Genomic DNA, 16,224 nt, shown 5'->3' on the forward strand with positions numbered 1-16,224 from the left:
GACACTGAAAGGTGGCACTGAAAGTCGGCACTGATGGGCACTGACAGGCAGTACTGATGGACACTGAAAGGCGGCACTGATGGGCACTGACAGGCAGTACTGATGGGCACTGATGGGTGGCACCATCAGTGCCCACAATCAGTGCCCATAGTAATGCTAGTCAGTGCCTGGATTAGCAGGCACTGATTTTGGGCAATGATTTTGGGCAATGATGGTGGGCACTGATTGGCACTGATGATTAGTGCCCTGATTACATCTTTGTCTCCCCTATGAGGAGGAGCCGCTGATCGGCTCTCCTCGCCTCACACTCTGACAGTGTGAGGCGAGGAGAGCCGGTGTAGCGTGAGAATTACCTACCCCGTGAGAATTACCTACCCCTCGTCACTTCCGGCCAGGAACAGCTGAGCAGCGCAGCAGTGCGCATGCTCACAGGGCCGGATACCTAAAGGGACGACAGAGGAGCAGACTAGTGCGCATGCGCACTAGTATGGAAATAGCACGGTGTACCGTTGAAAAAACCTACCCACGCGGCGGTTAAATAAAACAGCGGGGTTGCAATACGAATCATCTCCGCTCCTGTGGCTGTCACTTCCCTGCTCTCGGCAAGTAAATATAAAAGCGGCTGGCGTCTCCGTGATTTATGTTTACATACACCCGCCGCCGCTTTTATATTTACTTGCCGAGAGCAGGGAAGTGACAGGCACACGAGCGGAGATGATTCGTATTGCAGCCCCGCTGTTTTAATGTAACGGCTGCATTCCATACAGTGCCGTGAACCGGAAGTGACGAGGGGTAGGTTTTTCTCACGGGTAGGTAATTCTCACGGAACACCGGATAACGGCACTTCCTCATTTACATGTGACCGGCTGTGATTGGACACAGCCGATCACATGGGTAAAGAGTCATGTCATTGACTCTTTACCGAGATCGGGGTCACGCTGTGTCCTAGCAACACGGCGCGGCCACGATCGCCGCTCTGCGCGCCCCCTGGGGCGCGCGAGAGAGGCAGTTCTGGTGCGCCGTCATATGACAAGGTCCCAGAACAATAAATGCACCGCTCCGCCGTGGGCGGGCAGGAAGTGGTTAAACCAGCAGCATGACCCAAGAATAATTCTCAACTAAAACCAAGAAAACATTCTAAAGAAAGAAAATATAAGATGGGTAAAATTGTGACAATTATTTGGACCAATAAAAAATGTCCCCAGAGGAGTCCAATCATCTCCACATGACCCCAGCAGTGCCAATTAGAAGCAATGGACCCCCAACTGCAGGATTTTACAGCATTGCTGTGAGAAGAGGTTGGTGCTTACCGGAAGTTGCCGGCTGCAGCGACCTGGCGGATGAGGATGGGGAAGCGTGCCAGGACCGGGCTGTAGCGGGAGGTGGAGGAGTCCAGCTGGAGGAGGGAGTGCAGGTGGCAGCACAGCAGGTAGAGCTGAGTGGCGTGCAAATACTGAGAGGCCTCCATAGAGCTCCAAATCTTCTCCGGGATCTCCAGCAGCAGCTTAATCTGAGCCGACATCCAATAGAATCTCTCCTGGGACTGCAAGAGGGGGGCAGAGTGAGAAAACTCCTCTCCTCTCCTCTCCGCTATACACACAGCTCTCCTCTCCTCTCTACACACACAGCTCTCCTCTCCTCTCTACACAAAGAGCTCTCCTCTCCTCTCTACACAAAGAGCTCTCCTCTCCTCTCTACACAAAGAGCTCTCCTCTCCTCTCTACACACACAGCTCTCCTCTCCTCTATACACACACACAGCTCTCCTCTCCTCTATACACACACAGAGCTCTCCTCTCCTCTATACACACACAGAGCTCTCCTCTCCACACACAGAGCTCTCCTCTCCTCTCTACACACAGAGCTCTCCTCTCCTCTATACACACACACAGCTCTCCTCTCCTCTATACACAAACACAGAGCTCTCCTCTCCTCTATACACACAGCTCTCCTCTCCTCTATACACACACAGAGCTCTCCTCTCCTCTCTACACACAGAGCTCTCCTCTCCTCTATACACAAACACACCGCTCTCCTCTCCTCTATACACACACAGAGCTCTCCTCTCTACACACAGCTCTCCTCTCCTCTATACACACACACAGCTCTCCTCTCCTCTCTACACACACAGCTCTCCTCTCCTCTCTACACACACAGCTCTCCTCTCCTCTCTACACACAGAGCTCTCCTCTCCTCTCTACACACAGAGCTCTCCTCTCCTCTCTACACACAGAGCTCTCCTCTCCTCTATACACACACAGAGCTCTCCTCTCCTCTCTACACACAGAGCTCTCCTCTCCTCTATACACACACAGAGCTCTCCTCTCCTCTATACACACACAGCTCTCCTCTCCTCTATACACACACAGAGCTCTCCTCTCCTCTATACACACACAGAGCTCTCCTCTCCTCTATACACACACAGAGCTCTCCTCTCCTCTATACACACACACAGCTCTCCTCTCCTCTATACACACACACAGCTCTCCTCTCCTCTATACACACACACAGCTCTCCTCTCCTCTATACACACACAGCTCTCCTCTCTACACACAGAGCTCTCCTCTCTACACACAGAGCTCTCCTCTCCTCTCTACACACACAGCTCTCCTCTCCTCTCTACACACAGAGCTTTCCTCTCCTCTATACACACACAGAGCTCTCCTCTCCTCTATACACACACAGCTCTCCTCTCCTCTATACACACACAGCTCTCCTCTCCTCTATACACACACAGAGCTCTCCTCTCCTCTATACACACACACAGCTCTCCTCTCCTCTATACACACACAGAGCTCTCCTCTCCTCTATACACACACACAGCTCTCCTCTCCTCTATACACACACAGCTCTCCTCTCCTCTATACACACAGAGCTCTCCTCTCCTCTATACACACACACAGCTCTCCTCTCCTCTATACACACAGAGCTCTCCTCTCCTCTATACACACACACAGCTCTCCTCTCCTCTATACACAGAGCTCTCCTCTCCTCTATACACACACAGCTCTCCTCTCCTCTACACACACACAGAGCTCTCCTCTCCTCTATACACACACAGCTCTCCTCTCCTCTATACACACACACAGCTCTCCTCTCCTCTATACACACACACAGCTCTCCTGTCCTCTATACACACACACAGCTCTCCTCTCCTCTATACACACAGAGCTCTCCTCTCCTCTATACACACACACAGCTCTCCTCTCCGATATACACACACACAGCTCTCCTCTCCTCTATACACACAGCTCTCCTCTCCTCTATACACACACAGAGCTCTCCTCTCCTCTATACACACACAGAGCTCTCCTCTCCTCTATACACACACAGAGCTCTTCTCTCCTCTCTACACACAGAGCTCTCCTCTCCTCTATACACAAACACACCGCTCTCCTCTCCTCTATACACACACAGAGCTCTCCTCTCCTCTATACACACACAGAGCTCTCCTCTCCTCTCTACACACAGAGCTCTCCTCTCCTCTATACACACAGCTCTCCTCTCCTCTATACACACACACAGCTCTCCTCTCCTCTCTACACACACAGCTCTCCTCTCCTCTCTACACACAGAGCTCTCCTCTCCTCTCTACACACAGAGCTCTCCTCTCCTCTATACACACACAGAGCTCTCCTCTCCTCTATACACACACAGAGCTCTCCTCTCCTCTATACACACACAGAGCTCTCCTCTCCTCTATACACACACAGCTCTCCTCTCCTCTATACACACACACAGCTTTCCTCTCCTCTATACACACACACAGCTCTCCTCTCCTCTATACACACACACAGCTCTCCTCTCCTCTCTACACACAGAGCTCTCCTCTCTACACACAGAGCTCTCCTCTCTACACACAGAGCTCTCCTCTCCTCTATACACACACAGCTCTCCTCTCCTCTATACACACACAGAGCTCTCCTCTCCTCTCTACACACAGAGCTCTCCTCTCTACACACAGAGCTCTCCTCTCCTCTATACACACACAGAGCTCTCCTCTCCTCTATACACACACAGAGCTCTCCTCTCCTCTATACACACACAGAGCTCTCCTCTCCTCTATACACACACACAGCTCTCCTCTCCTCTATACACACACACAGCTCTCCTCTCCTCTATACACACACACAGAGCTCTCCTCTCCTCTCCTCTATACACACAGAGCTCTCCTCTCCTCTATACACACACACAGCTCTCCTCTCCTCTATACACACACACAGCTCTCCTCTCCTCTATACACACAGCTCTCCTCTCCTCTATACACACACAGCTCTCCTCTCCTCTATACACACACAGAGCTCTCCTCTCCTCTATACACAGAGCTCTCCTCTCCTCTATACACACACAGCTCTCCTCTCCTCTATACACAAACACAGCTCTCCTCTCCTCTATACACACAGAGCTCTCCTCTATACACACAGAGCTCTCCTCTATACACACACAGCTCTCCTCTCCTCTATACACAAAGAGCTCTCCTCTCCTCTATACACACACACAGCGCTCTCCTCTCCTCTATACACACACAGAGCTCTCCTCTCCTCTATACACAGAGCTCTCCTCTCCTCTATACACACACACACAGCGCTCTCCTCTCCTCTATACACACACAGAGCTCTCCTCTCCTCTATACACACACACAGCTCTCCTCTCCTCTATACACACACAGCTCTCCTCTCCTCTCTACACACACAGCTCTCCTCTCCTCTCTACACACACAGCTCTCCTCTCCTCTCTACACACACAGCTCTCCTCTCCTCTCTACACACACAGCTCTCCTCTCCTCTCTACACACACAGCTCTCCTCTCCTCTATACACACACAGCTCTCCTCTCCTCTATACACACACAGCTCTCCTCTCCTCTATACACACACAGCTCTCCTCTCCTCTATACACACACAGCTCTCCTCTCCTCTATACACACAGAGCTCTCCTCTCCTCTATACACACACAGCTCTCCTCTCCTCTATACACACACAGCTCTCCTCTCCTCTATACACACACAGCTCTCCTCTCCTCTATACACACACACAGCTCTCCTCTCCTCTATACACACAGAGCTCTCCTCTCCTCTATACACACACAGAGCTCTCCTCTCCTCTATACACACACACAGCTCTCCTCTCCTCTATACACACACACAGCTCTCCTCTCCTCTATACACACACACAGCTCTCCTCTCCTCTATACACACACACAGAGCTCTCCTCTATACACACAGAGCTCTCCTCTCCTCTATACACACACACAGCTCTCCTCTCCTCTATACACACACAGAGCTCTCCTCTCCTCTATACACACACAGAGCTCTCCTCTCCTCTATACACACACAGAGCTCTCCTCTCCTCTATACACACACAGACCTCTCCTCTCCTCTATACACACAGAGCTCTCCTCTCCTCTATACACACAGAGCTCTCCTCTCCTCTATACACACAGCTCTCCTCTCCTCTATACACACACAGCTCTCCTCTCCTCTATACACACACAGAGCTCTCCTCTCCTCTATACACACACAGAGCTCTCCTCTCCTCTATACACACACAGCTCTCCTCTCCTCTATACACACACAGCTCTCCTCTCCTCTATACACACACAGAGCTCTCCTCTCCTCTATACACACACAGCTCTCCTCTCCTCTATACACACACAGAGCTCTCCTCTCCTCTATACACACACAGAGCTCTCCTCTCCTCTATACACACACAGCTCTCCTCTCCTCTATACACACACAGAGCTCTCCTCTCCTCTATACACAGAGCTCTCCTCTCCTCTATACACACACAGCTCTCCTCTCCTCTATACACACACAGCTCTCCTCTCCTCTATACACACACAGCTCTCCTCTCCTCTATACACACACACAGCTCTCCTCTCCTCTATACACACAGCTCTCCTCTCCTCTATACACACACACAGCTCTCCTCTCCTCTATACACACACACAGCTCTCCTCTCCTCTATACACAGAGCTCTCCTCTCCTCTATACACAGAGCTCTCCTCTCCTCTATACACACACAGCTCTCCTCTCCTCTATACACACACAGCTCTCCTCTCCTCTATACACACACAGCTCTCCTCTCCTCTATACACACACAGCTCTCCTCTCCTCTCTACACACACAGCTCTCCTCTCCTCTCTACACACACAGCTCTCCTCTCCTCTATACACACAGCTCTCCTCTCCTCTCTACACACACAGCTCTCCTCTCCTCTCTACACACACAGCTCTCCTCTCCTCTATACACACACAGCTCTCCTCTCCTCTATACACACACACAGCTCTCCTCTCCTCTATACACACACACAGCTCTCCTCTCCTCTATACACACACACAGCTCTCCTCTCCTCTATACACACAGCTCTCCTCTCCTCTATACACACAGCTCTCCTCTCCTCTCTACACACACAGCTCTCCTCTCCTCTATACACACACAGCTCTCCTCTCCTCTATACACACACACAGCTCTCCTCTCCTCTATACACACACACAGCTCTCCTCTCCTCTATACACACACACAGCTCTCCTCTCCTCTATACACAGAGCTCTCCTCTCCTCTATACACACACAGCTCTCCTCTCCTCTATACACACACACAGCTCTCCTCTCCTCTATACACACACACAGCTCTCCTCTCCTCTATACACACACAGCTCTCCTCTCCTCTATACACACACAGCTCTCCTCTCCTCTATACACACAGCTCTCCTCTCCTCTATACACACACACAGCTCTCCTCTCCTCTATACACACAGCTCTCCTCTCCTCTATACACACAGAGCTCTCCTCTCCTCTATACACACAGAGCTCTCCTCTCCTCTATACACACACACAGCTCTCCTCTCCTCTATACACACAGCTCTCCTCTCCTCTATACACACAGCTCTCCTCTCCTCTATACACACAGCTCTCCTCTCCTCTATACACACAGAGCTCTCCTCTCCTCTATACACACAGAGCTCTCCTCTCCTCTATACACACAGAGCTCTCCTCTCCTCTATACACACACACAGCTCTCCTCTCCTCTATACACACACAGCTCTCCTCTCCTCTACACACACAGCTCTCCTCTCCTCTATACACACACAGAGCTCTCCTCTCCTCTATACACACACAGCTCTCCTCTCCTCTATACACACACACAGCTCTCCTCTCCTCTATACACAGAGCTCTCCTCTCCTCTATACACACACAGAGCTCTCCTCTCCTCTATACACACACAGCTCTCCTCTCCTCTATACACACACAGCTCTCCTCTCCTCTATACACACACAGCTCTCCTCTCCTCTATACACACACAGCTCTCCTCTCCTCTATACACACACACAGCTCTCCTCTCCTCTATACACACACAGCTCTCCTCTCCTCTATACACACACAGCTCTCCTCTCCTCTATACACACACAGCTCTCCTCTCCTCTATACACACACAGCTCTCCTCTCCTCTATACACACACAGCTCTCCTCTCCTCTATACACACACAGCTCTCCTCTCCTCTATACACACACACAGCTCTCCTCTATACACACACAGCTCTCCTCTCCTCTATACACACAGCTCTCCTCTCCTCTATACACACAGCTCTCCTCTCCTCTCTACACACACACAGCTCTCCTCTCCTCTATACACACACAGCTCTCCTCTCCTCTATACACACACAGAGCTCTCCTCTCCTCTATACACACACACAGCTCTCCTCTCCTCTATACACACACACAGCTCTCCTCTCCTCTATACACACACACAGCTCTCCTCTCCTCTATACACACACACACAGCTCTCCTCTCCTCTATACACACACACAGCTCTCCTCTCCTCTATACACAGAGCTCTCCTCTATACACACACAGCTCTCCTCTCCTCTATACACACAGCTCTCCTCTCCTCTATACACACAGAGCTCTCCTCTCCTCTATACACACACAGAGCTCTCCTCTCCTCTATACACACAGCTCTCCTCTCCTCTATACACAGAGCTCTCCTCTCCTCTATACACACAGAGCTCTCCTCTCCTCTATACACACAGAGCTCTCCTCTCCTCTATACACACACAGCTCTCCTCTCCTCTATACACACACAGCTCTCCTCTCCTCTATACACACACAGCTCTCCTCTCCTCTATACACACACACAGCTCTCCTCTCCTCTATACACACACACAGCTCTCCTCTCCTCTATACACACAGCTCTCCTCTCCTCTATACACACAGAGCTCTCCTCTCCTCTATACACACAGAGCTCTCCTCTCCTCTATACACACACACAGCTCTCCTCTCCTCTCCTCTATACACACAGCTCTCCTCTCCTCTATACACACACACAGCTCTCCTCTCCTCTATACACACAGAGCTCTCCTCTCCTCTATACACACACACAGCTCTCCTCTCCTCTATACACACACACAGCTCTCCTCTCCTCTATACACACACAGCTCTCCTCTCCTCTATACACACAGAGCTCTCCTCTCCTCTATACACACACACAGCTCTCCTCTCCTCTATACACACAGAGCTCTCCTCTCCTCTATATACACACACACAGCTCTCCTCTCCTCTATACACACACAGAGCTCTCCTCTCCTCTATACACACACAGCTCTCCTCTCCTCTATACACACACAGCTCTCCTCTCCTCTATACACACACACAGCTCTCCTCTCCTCTATACACACAGAGCTCTCCTCTCCTCTATACACACACACAGCTCTCCTCTCCTCTATACACACACACAGCTCTCCTCTCCTCTATACACACACAGCTCTCCTCTCCTCTATACACACAGAGCTCTCCTCTCCTCTATACACACACACAGCTCTCCTCTCCTCTATACACACACAGCTCTCCTCTCCTCTATACACACACACAGCTCTCCTCTCCTCTATACACACACAGCTCTCCTCTCCTCTATACACACAGCTCTCCTCTCCTCTATACACACAGCTCTCCTCTCCTCTCCTCTCTACACACACACAGCTCTCCTCTCCTCTATACACACACAGCTCTCCTCTCCTCTATACACACACAGAGCTCTCCTCTCCTCTATACACACACACAGCTCTCCTCTCCTCTATACACACACACAGCTCTCCTCTCCTCTATACACACACACAGCTCTCCTCTCCTCTATACACAGAGCTCTCCTCTCCTCTATACACACACACACAGCTCTCCTCTCCTCTATACACACACACAGCTCTCCTCTCCTCTATACACAGAGCTCTCCTCTATACACACACAGCTCTCCTCTCCTCTATACACACAGCTCTCCTCTCCTCTATACACACAGAGCTCTCCTCTCCTCTATACACACACAGAGCTCTCCTCTCCTCTATACACACAGCTCTCCTCTCCTCTATACACAGAGCTCTCCTCTCCTCTATACACACAGAGCTCTCCTCTCCTCTATACACACAGAGCTCTCCTCTCCTCTATACACACAGAGCTCTCCTCTCCTCTATACACACACAGCTCTCCTCTCCTCTATACACACACAGCTCTCCTCTCCTCTATACACACACACAGCTCTCCTCTCCTCTATACACACAGCTCTCCTCTCCTCTATACACACAGAGCTCTCCTCTCCTCTATACACACAGAGCTCTCCTCTCCTCTATACACACACACAGCTCTCCTCTCCTCTCCTCTATACACACAGCTCTCCTCTCCTCTATACACACACACAGCTCTCCTCTCCTCTATACACACAGAGCTCTCCTCTCCTCTATACACACACACAGCTCTCCTCTCCTCTATACACACACACAGCTCTCCTCTCCTCTATACACACACACAGCTCTCCTCTCCTCTATACACACACACAGCTCTCCTCTCCTCTATACACACAGAGCTCTCCTCTCCTCTATACACACACAGAGCTCTCCTCTCCTCTATACACACACAGCTCTCCTCTCCTCTATACACACACAGCTCTCCTCTCCTCTATACACACACAGAGCTCTCCTCTCCTCTATACACACACACAGCTCTCCTCTCCTCTATACACACACAGAGCTCTCCTCTCCTCTATACACACACACAGCTCTCCTCTCCTCTATACACACACAGCTCTCCTCTCCTCTATACACACACAGAGCTCTCCTCTCCTCTATACACACACACAGCTCTCCTCTCCTCTATACACACAGAGCTCTCCTCTCCTCTATACACACACACAGCTCTCCTCTCCTCTATACACACACACAGCTCTCCTCTCCTCTATACACACAGCTCTCCTCTCCTCTATACACACACAGCTCTCCTCTCCTCTATACACACACAGCTCTCCTCTCCTCTATACACACACAGCTCTCCTCTCCTCTATACACACAGAGCTCTCCTCTCCTCTATACACACACAGAGCTCTCCTCTCCTCTATACACACACACAGCTCTCCTCTCCTCTATACACACACAGAGCTCTCCTCTCCTCTATACACACACAGAGCTCTCCTCTCCTCTATATACACACAGAGCTCTCCTCTCCTCTATATACACACAGCTCTCCTCTCCTCTATACACAGAGCTCTCCTCTCCTCTATACACACACACAGCTCTCCTCTCCTCTATACACACACAGAGCTCTCCTCTATACACACAGAGCTCTCCTCTCCTCTATACACACAGAGCTCTCCTCTCCTCTATACACACACACAGCTCTCCTCTCCTCTATACACACACAGCTCTCCTCTCCTCTATACACACACACAGCTCTCCTCTCCTCTATACACACACAGCTCTCCTCTCCTCTATACACACACACAGCTCTCCTCTCCTCTATACACACACACAGCTCTCCTCTATATACACACAGCTCTCCTCTCCTCTATACACACACAGAGCTCTCCTCTCCTCACCTGGACTCCTCTCCTCTCCCTGTGTAGGGGCCCCGGTTTGGCCCTCAGGCCCCCGCAGTAGGTCTCCAGGCCCCGGACCGCCCCCAGCACTTCCTCTGCGCTTCTCCTCATCTCTCCGATGGTGTCGGCCGCCTCGATCAGATCGCGGTACCTCTCCCCGACCATCTGCCGGAGCTCCTCCTTCTTATGTTCGATCTCCGCCCTCACCTTCCTCTCCAGAGCCCGGATCTCCTCCGCACTGTGCGCCTCGAACAGAGCCCCCGGGTCCCGCATCTCACTCAGCCTCCCCGCCGCCATGTCTGACAGCTCAGCCCGGAAGGTGTAAGGCGGACTACCGATCCCGGCAGGCTGTGCGCGGGCAGCTCAGGGAGGGTCTATGGGAGGAGGGGCGCGGTGCATCATGGGGAGTATAGTTCTGAGGAGTCCTGTGATGTCACATGACAGGGTGTGCCACGTGGCCAGAGTATTGTCATTGGATTGGATCACGTGATGGGAAGGAGCTTTCACTGTCAACAAAGCCTGATCCTGCTTCTTAAAGGGGAACTCACCCCATAAAAACATAAATACTATAAAAACGTTCTCAATACAAAGAAGAGTCAAAGTTTCTTCTATGGTAAAATTAGAGTCCACCCAGCAGCAAGAAATGTCCTGTATTGTGTACAATGGAGATTGTCAACCTAGTTAAAGTTTCAGCATCCTTTAATCTCATCCCCATCATATCAGAGCCTCCTCCCACCTTCACACCAGAGCCCCCCCATCACAACAGAATCCCCCCTTTATATCAGAGCTCCCCCCCATCACAGCAGAACCCCCCCCCTTTATATTAGAGCCCCCCATCACAACAGAACCCCCCTTTATATTAGAGCCCCCCCATCACAACAGAACCCCCGCCTTCATATCAGAGCCCCCCCATCACAACAGAACCCCCGCCTTCATATCAGAGCCCCCCCATCACAACAGAACCCCCCGCCTTCATATCAGAGCCCCCCCCCATCACAACAGAACCCCCCCGCCTTCATATCAGAGCCCCCCCACCTTCACATGAGAGCCCCACCATCACAACAGAACCCCCCACCTTCATATCAGAACCCCCCGCATTCATATCAGAGCCCCCCATCACAACAGAACCCCCCGCCTTCATATCAGAACCCCCCGCATTCATATCAGAGCCCCCCATCACAACAGAACCCCCACATTCACAACAGAACCCCCGCCTTCATATCAGAGCGCCCCCATCACAACAGAACCCCCCACATTCACAACAGAACCCCCGCCATCACAACAGAACCCCCGCCTTCATATCAGAGCCCCCCCCCACCTTCACATCAGAGCCTCCCATCACAACAGAACACCCCGCCTTCATATCAGAGCCCCCCCCCCCACCTTCACATCAGAGCCTCCCATCACAACAGACCCCCCCCCCCCCCCGGTTTCATATCAGAGCCCACCTATCACATCAGAGCTCCCCCATCACAACATAACCCCCCCTTCATATCAGAGCCTCCCATCACAACAGACCCCCCCCCCCCGGTTTCATATCAGAGCCCACCTATCACATCAGAGCTCCCCCATCACAACAGAACCCCCTCTCTTCATATCAGAGCCCCCCATCACAACAGAACCCCCCGCCTTCATATCAGAGCCCCCCATCACAACAGAACCCACACCTTCATATCAGAGCCCCCCCATCACAACAGAACCCCCCCCCCCACTTCATATCCGCTCGCCTTCATATCAAAGCCCACCAATCACATCAGAGCCCCCCACCTTCAAATCAGTATCCCCCCCCCATAACATCAGCCGTCTCCCCATCACATTAGAGGTCCTTCTATCTCATCAAAATCCCCCGATCGTATCAGAGGTCCCCTATTTAATTACAGCCCCCCATTACATCAAAGGTCCCCCCATCACATCAGAGATCCTCCCATCTCATCAAAATCCCCTCTTTGTATCAGAGGTCCCCCTATTAAATTAGAGACCCCCCATTACATCAAAGGTCCTCCCATCATCTCAGAACACACCCCCATTACATCAGAGGCCCCCCATCACATCAGACAACTTTCCATCACATCAGAGGTCCTCTTATAACATCAGAGGTCCCCCATTACATCGGAGGTCCCCCATCATACCAAAGGTCCCCCCATCATATCAGAGCCCCCCATAACATCAGAGTCCCCCCTTCAAATTAGAACCCCCCCCATAACATCAGAGCTCCCCTATTGTATCAGAGACCACCCAATCACATCAGAGCCCCCCCCCCCTCATCACATCAGAGGTCCTCCCATCACTTCAGGGGTCCCCCATTACATTAAAGACCTTCCATCACATCAGAGGCCTCCCATAAAATCAGAGTCCCCCTCCCCCAATTACATCAGAGGTCCTTGCATCACTTTAGAGCCCCCCCCCCGTCACATCAAAGTTCCTCCCATCACATTAGAGATCAGCATCACATCAGAGGTCCCCCATTACAGCATAGCCCCCCCCCCCCCATCACATCAGAGAGCCCCATAACATGTGAGGTCCTCCCATCATTTAAGATTCCCCCCATAACATCAGAGGGTTTAGGTCTGGAGACATGCTTGGCCAGTCCATCACCTTTACCCTCAGCTTCTTTAGCAAGGCAGTGGTAGTCTTGGAGGTTTGGGGTCGTTATTATGTTGGAATATTGCCCTGCGGCCCAGTCCCTGAAGGGAGGGGATCATGCTCTGCCTCAGTATGTCACAGTACATGTTGGCATTCATGGTTCCCTCAATGATCTGTAGCTCCCCAGTGCCGGCAGCACTCATGCAGCCCCAGACCATGACACTCCCACCACCATGCTGGACTGTAGGCAAGACACACTTGTCTTTGTACTCCTCACCTGGTTGCCACCACACACGCTTGACACCATCTGAACCAAATAAGTTTATCTTGGTCTCATCAGACCACAGGAGATGGTTCCAGTAATCCATGTCCTTAGTCTGCTTGTCTTCAGCAAACTGTTTGCAGGCTTTCTTGTGCATCATCTTTAGAAGAGGCTTCCTTCTGGGACGACAGCCATGCAAACCAATTTGATGCAGTGTGCAGCGTATGGTCTGAGCACTGACAGGCTGACCCCCACCCCTTCAACCTCTGCAGCAATGCTGGCAGCACTCATACGTCTGTTTCCAAAAGACAACCTCTGGATATGACGCTGAGCATGTGCACTCAACTTCTTTGGTCGACCATGGCGAGGCCTGTTCTGAGTGGAACCTGTCCTGTTAAGCTGCTGTATGGTCTTGGCCACAGTGCTGCAGCTCAGTTTCAGGATCTTGGCATCTTCTTATAGCCTAGGCCATCTTTATGTAGAGCAACAATTCTTTTTTTCAGATCCTCAGAGAGTTCTTTGCCATGAGGTGCCAATGTTGAACTTCCAGTGACCAGTATGAGAGAGTGAGAGCGATAACACCAAATTTAACACACCTGCTCCCCATTCACACCTGAGACCTTGTAACACTAACGAGTCACATGACACCAGGCAGGGAAAATGGCTAATTGGGCCCAATTTGGACATTTTCACTTAGGGGTGTACTCACTTTTGTTGCCAGCGGTTTAGACATTAATGGCTGTGTGTTGAGTTATTCTGAGGGGACAGTAAATTTACACTATTATACAAGCTGTACACTCACTACTTTACATTGTAGCAAAGTGTCATTTCTTCAGTGTTGTCACATGAAAAGATAGAATAAAATATTTACAAAAATGTGAGGGGTGTACTCATTTTTGTGAAATACTGTATCTTTTTGTGGTGTTAACCAGCCCTGAATAAGGATGTGTGTTCCAGTGCATTTTTTGTTGCATTTAGGTGCATTTTTGATACATTTTACCACGTTCCAGTACAGTCCAGTGCAGAAAAAATGCAGCATGTTCTACTTTTTTTTTTTCTGGAACTGGAACACCCTGGAACTGACCGCACTGGTGTGAACTATGCCATTGGAAACCATAAAACCTACTATCCATGCGTTTTTGATGCAGAAAAAAAGCGCACTAGACTGCACATGGTGTTGATTGTTGAACAGTATTTTCCACTTAAAATGCAAGTTTCGCAATGTAGAGACGTGAAGTAAGTCTAATAAATAAAATATAAGCACTCATTAGATTTTCTCTGGTTGCTGAATATCAGATATCATGCTCGATAAAGTCACCACTTTAAATTTCATGTTGACACACATGCCCCCCCCCCCCCCCCCAATACTCGATCCCTCCCCTCTCATATAAACTTCAAAGCTAAGGAAGTGAAGACAGGAGGGCTACTTAAAAAAAAAAAAACCTATTTAAAATTTTTTTCTGAATATTTCAAAGATGGAATTAATGAGCTGCCACTGCCTGGGCCGCCTTTTAAGTCTCAGCGTGGTTGAAGTTCCTCTTCAAATGTCACCAAGATAATTATGTGGCCTATTATAAAAAAAATGCCTTATTAAATATTGTCCACAAGATGGCGCTATGCGGTCACTTGTTTATATGTTACTTGCATCGAATGTTTATCCACTTCTGGACCGGAAGGATTTTCCCCCTTAATGACCAGGCCATATTTTGCGATTCTGCACTGCGTTATGTTGTAAACCCATAAAAAATTTATTTTTTTTTTCAACCTGAAAGAGAAACACATAATGAGCTAGTATGCATCGCATACTAGCTCATTATGAAATACCTTAGAACGAGCCCCCGCCGTGCCGCCCGCTTACCTGTATGACGGGCGACATGTTCAGTTGTCTGTCTTCCGGGATCACGGCATCCGGCCATCTGATTGGCCGGAGCCGCGATGACGTCACTCCCGCACACGCGCGCGGTAGCCGACGGTCACGGCACGGGGCTCTGAAGGAACGGCACCAGCGGCCGTTCCTTCAGAGCGCATGCGCCAGTGATGTCACTGGCTGCATGTAAGGTAAATATCTCCTAAACGGTGCATGTTTAGGAGATATTTACAGTACCTATAGGTAAGGTTATCATAGGGTTATCTATAGGTAAAAGTTGCAGAGGAGGGTTTACTTCCTCTTTAACGTACAATTGCGCGTTCGTGCGATGCTGTACCTAAATAAAATTGATGTTCTTTTTTTCCCCACAAACAGAGCTTTCTTTTAGTGGTATTTAATCATCTGTGCGATTTTTATTTTTTGCGCTATAAACAAAACAAACAGCGACAATTCTGAAAAAAAAACAATATTTTTCACTTTCTGCTATATAACATTCCCAAAAAAAAAAAGAATTAAAAAATCTAAATTTTTTAACATTTTAGGCCAATTTGTTTTCTGCTACATATTTTTGGTTAAAAAAAAAAATCGCAATAAGCGTACTTTGATTGGTTTGCGCAAAAGTTATTGCGTCTACAAACTACGGGAAAGATTTATGTCATT

At 50.1% G+C, this 16,224-nt stretch overlaps 1 protein-coding gene across 2 annotated transcripts in view; it reads right to left on the reverse strand.

The window, feature by feature from the left end:
• Positions 1–11,192, reverse strand: part of COG1 (component of oligomeric golgi complex 1) — a 44,143-nt gene extending 32,951 nt beyond the window's left edge. For both annotated transcript variants that reach the window (XM_082272036.1, XM_082272037.1), the window contains exons 1-2: positions 10,853–11,192; positions 1,311–1,543 (exon numbers count right to left, since the gene is read on the reverse strand). In XM_082272036.1, the coding sequence (XP_082128162.1) occupies positions 1,311–1,543; positions 10,853–11,149 (530 nt within the window). In that variant the 5' untranslated portion in view covers positions 11,150–11,192. The remainder of the gene's footprint in view (positions 1–1,310; positions 1,544–10,852) is intronic.
• Positions 11,193–16,224: the final 5,032 nt, after the last annotated feature.

The sequence above is a fragment of the Pelophylax lessonae genome, assembly GCF_965119305.1.
Source record: "Pelophylax lessonae genome assembly, chromosome: 11".
NCBI lineage: Eukaryota > Metazoa > Chordata > Amphibia > Anura > Ranidae > Pelophylax > Pelophylax lessonae.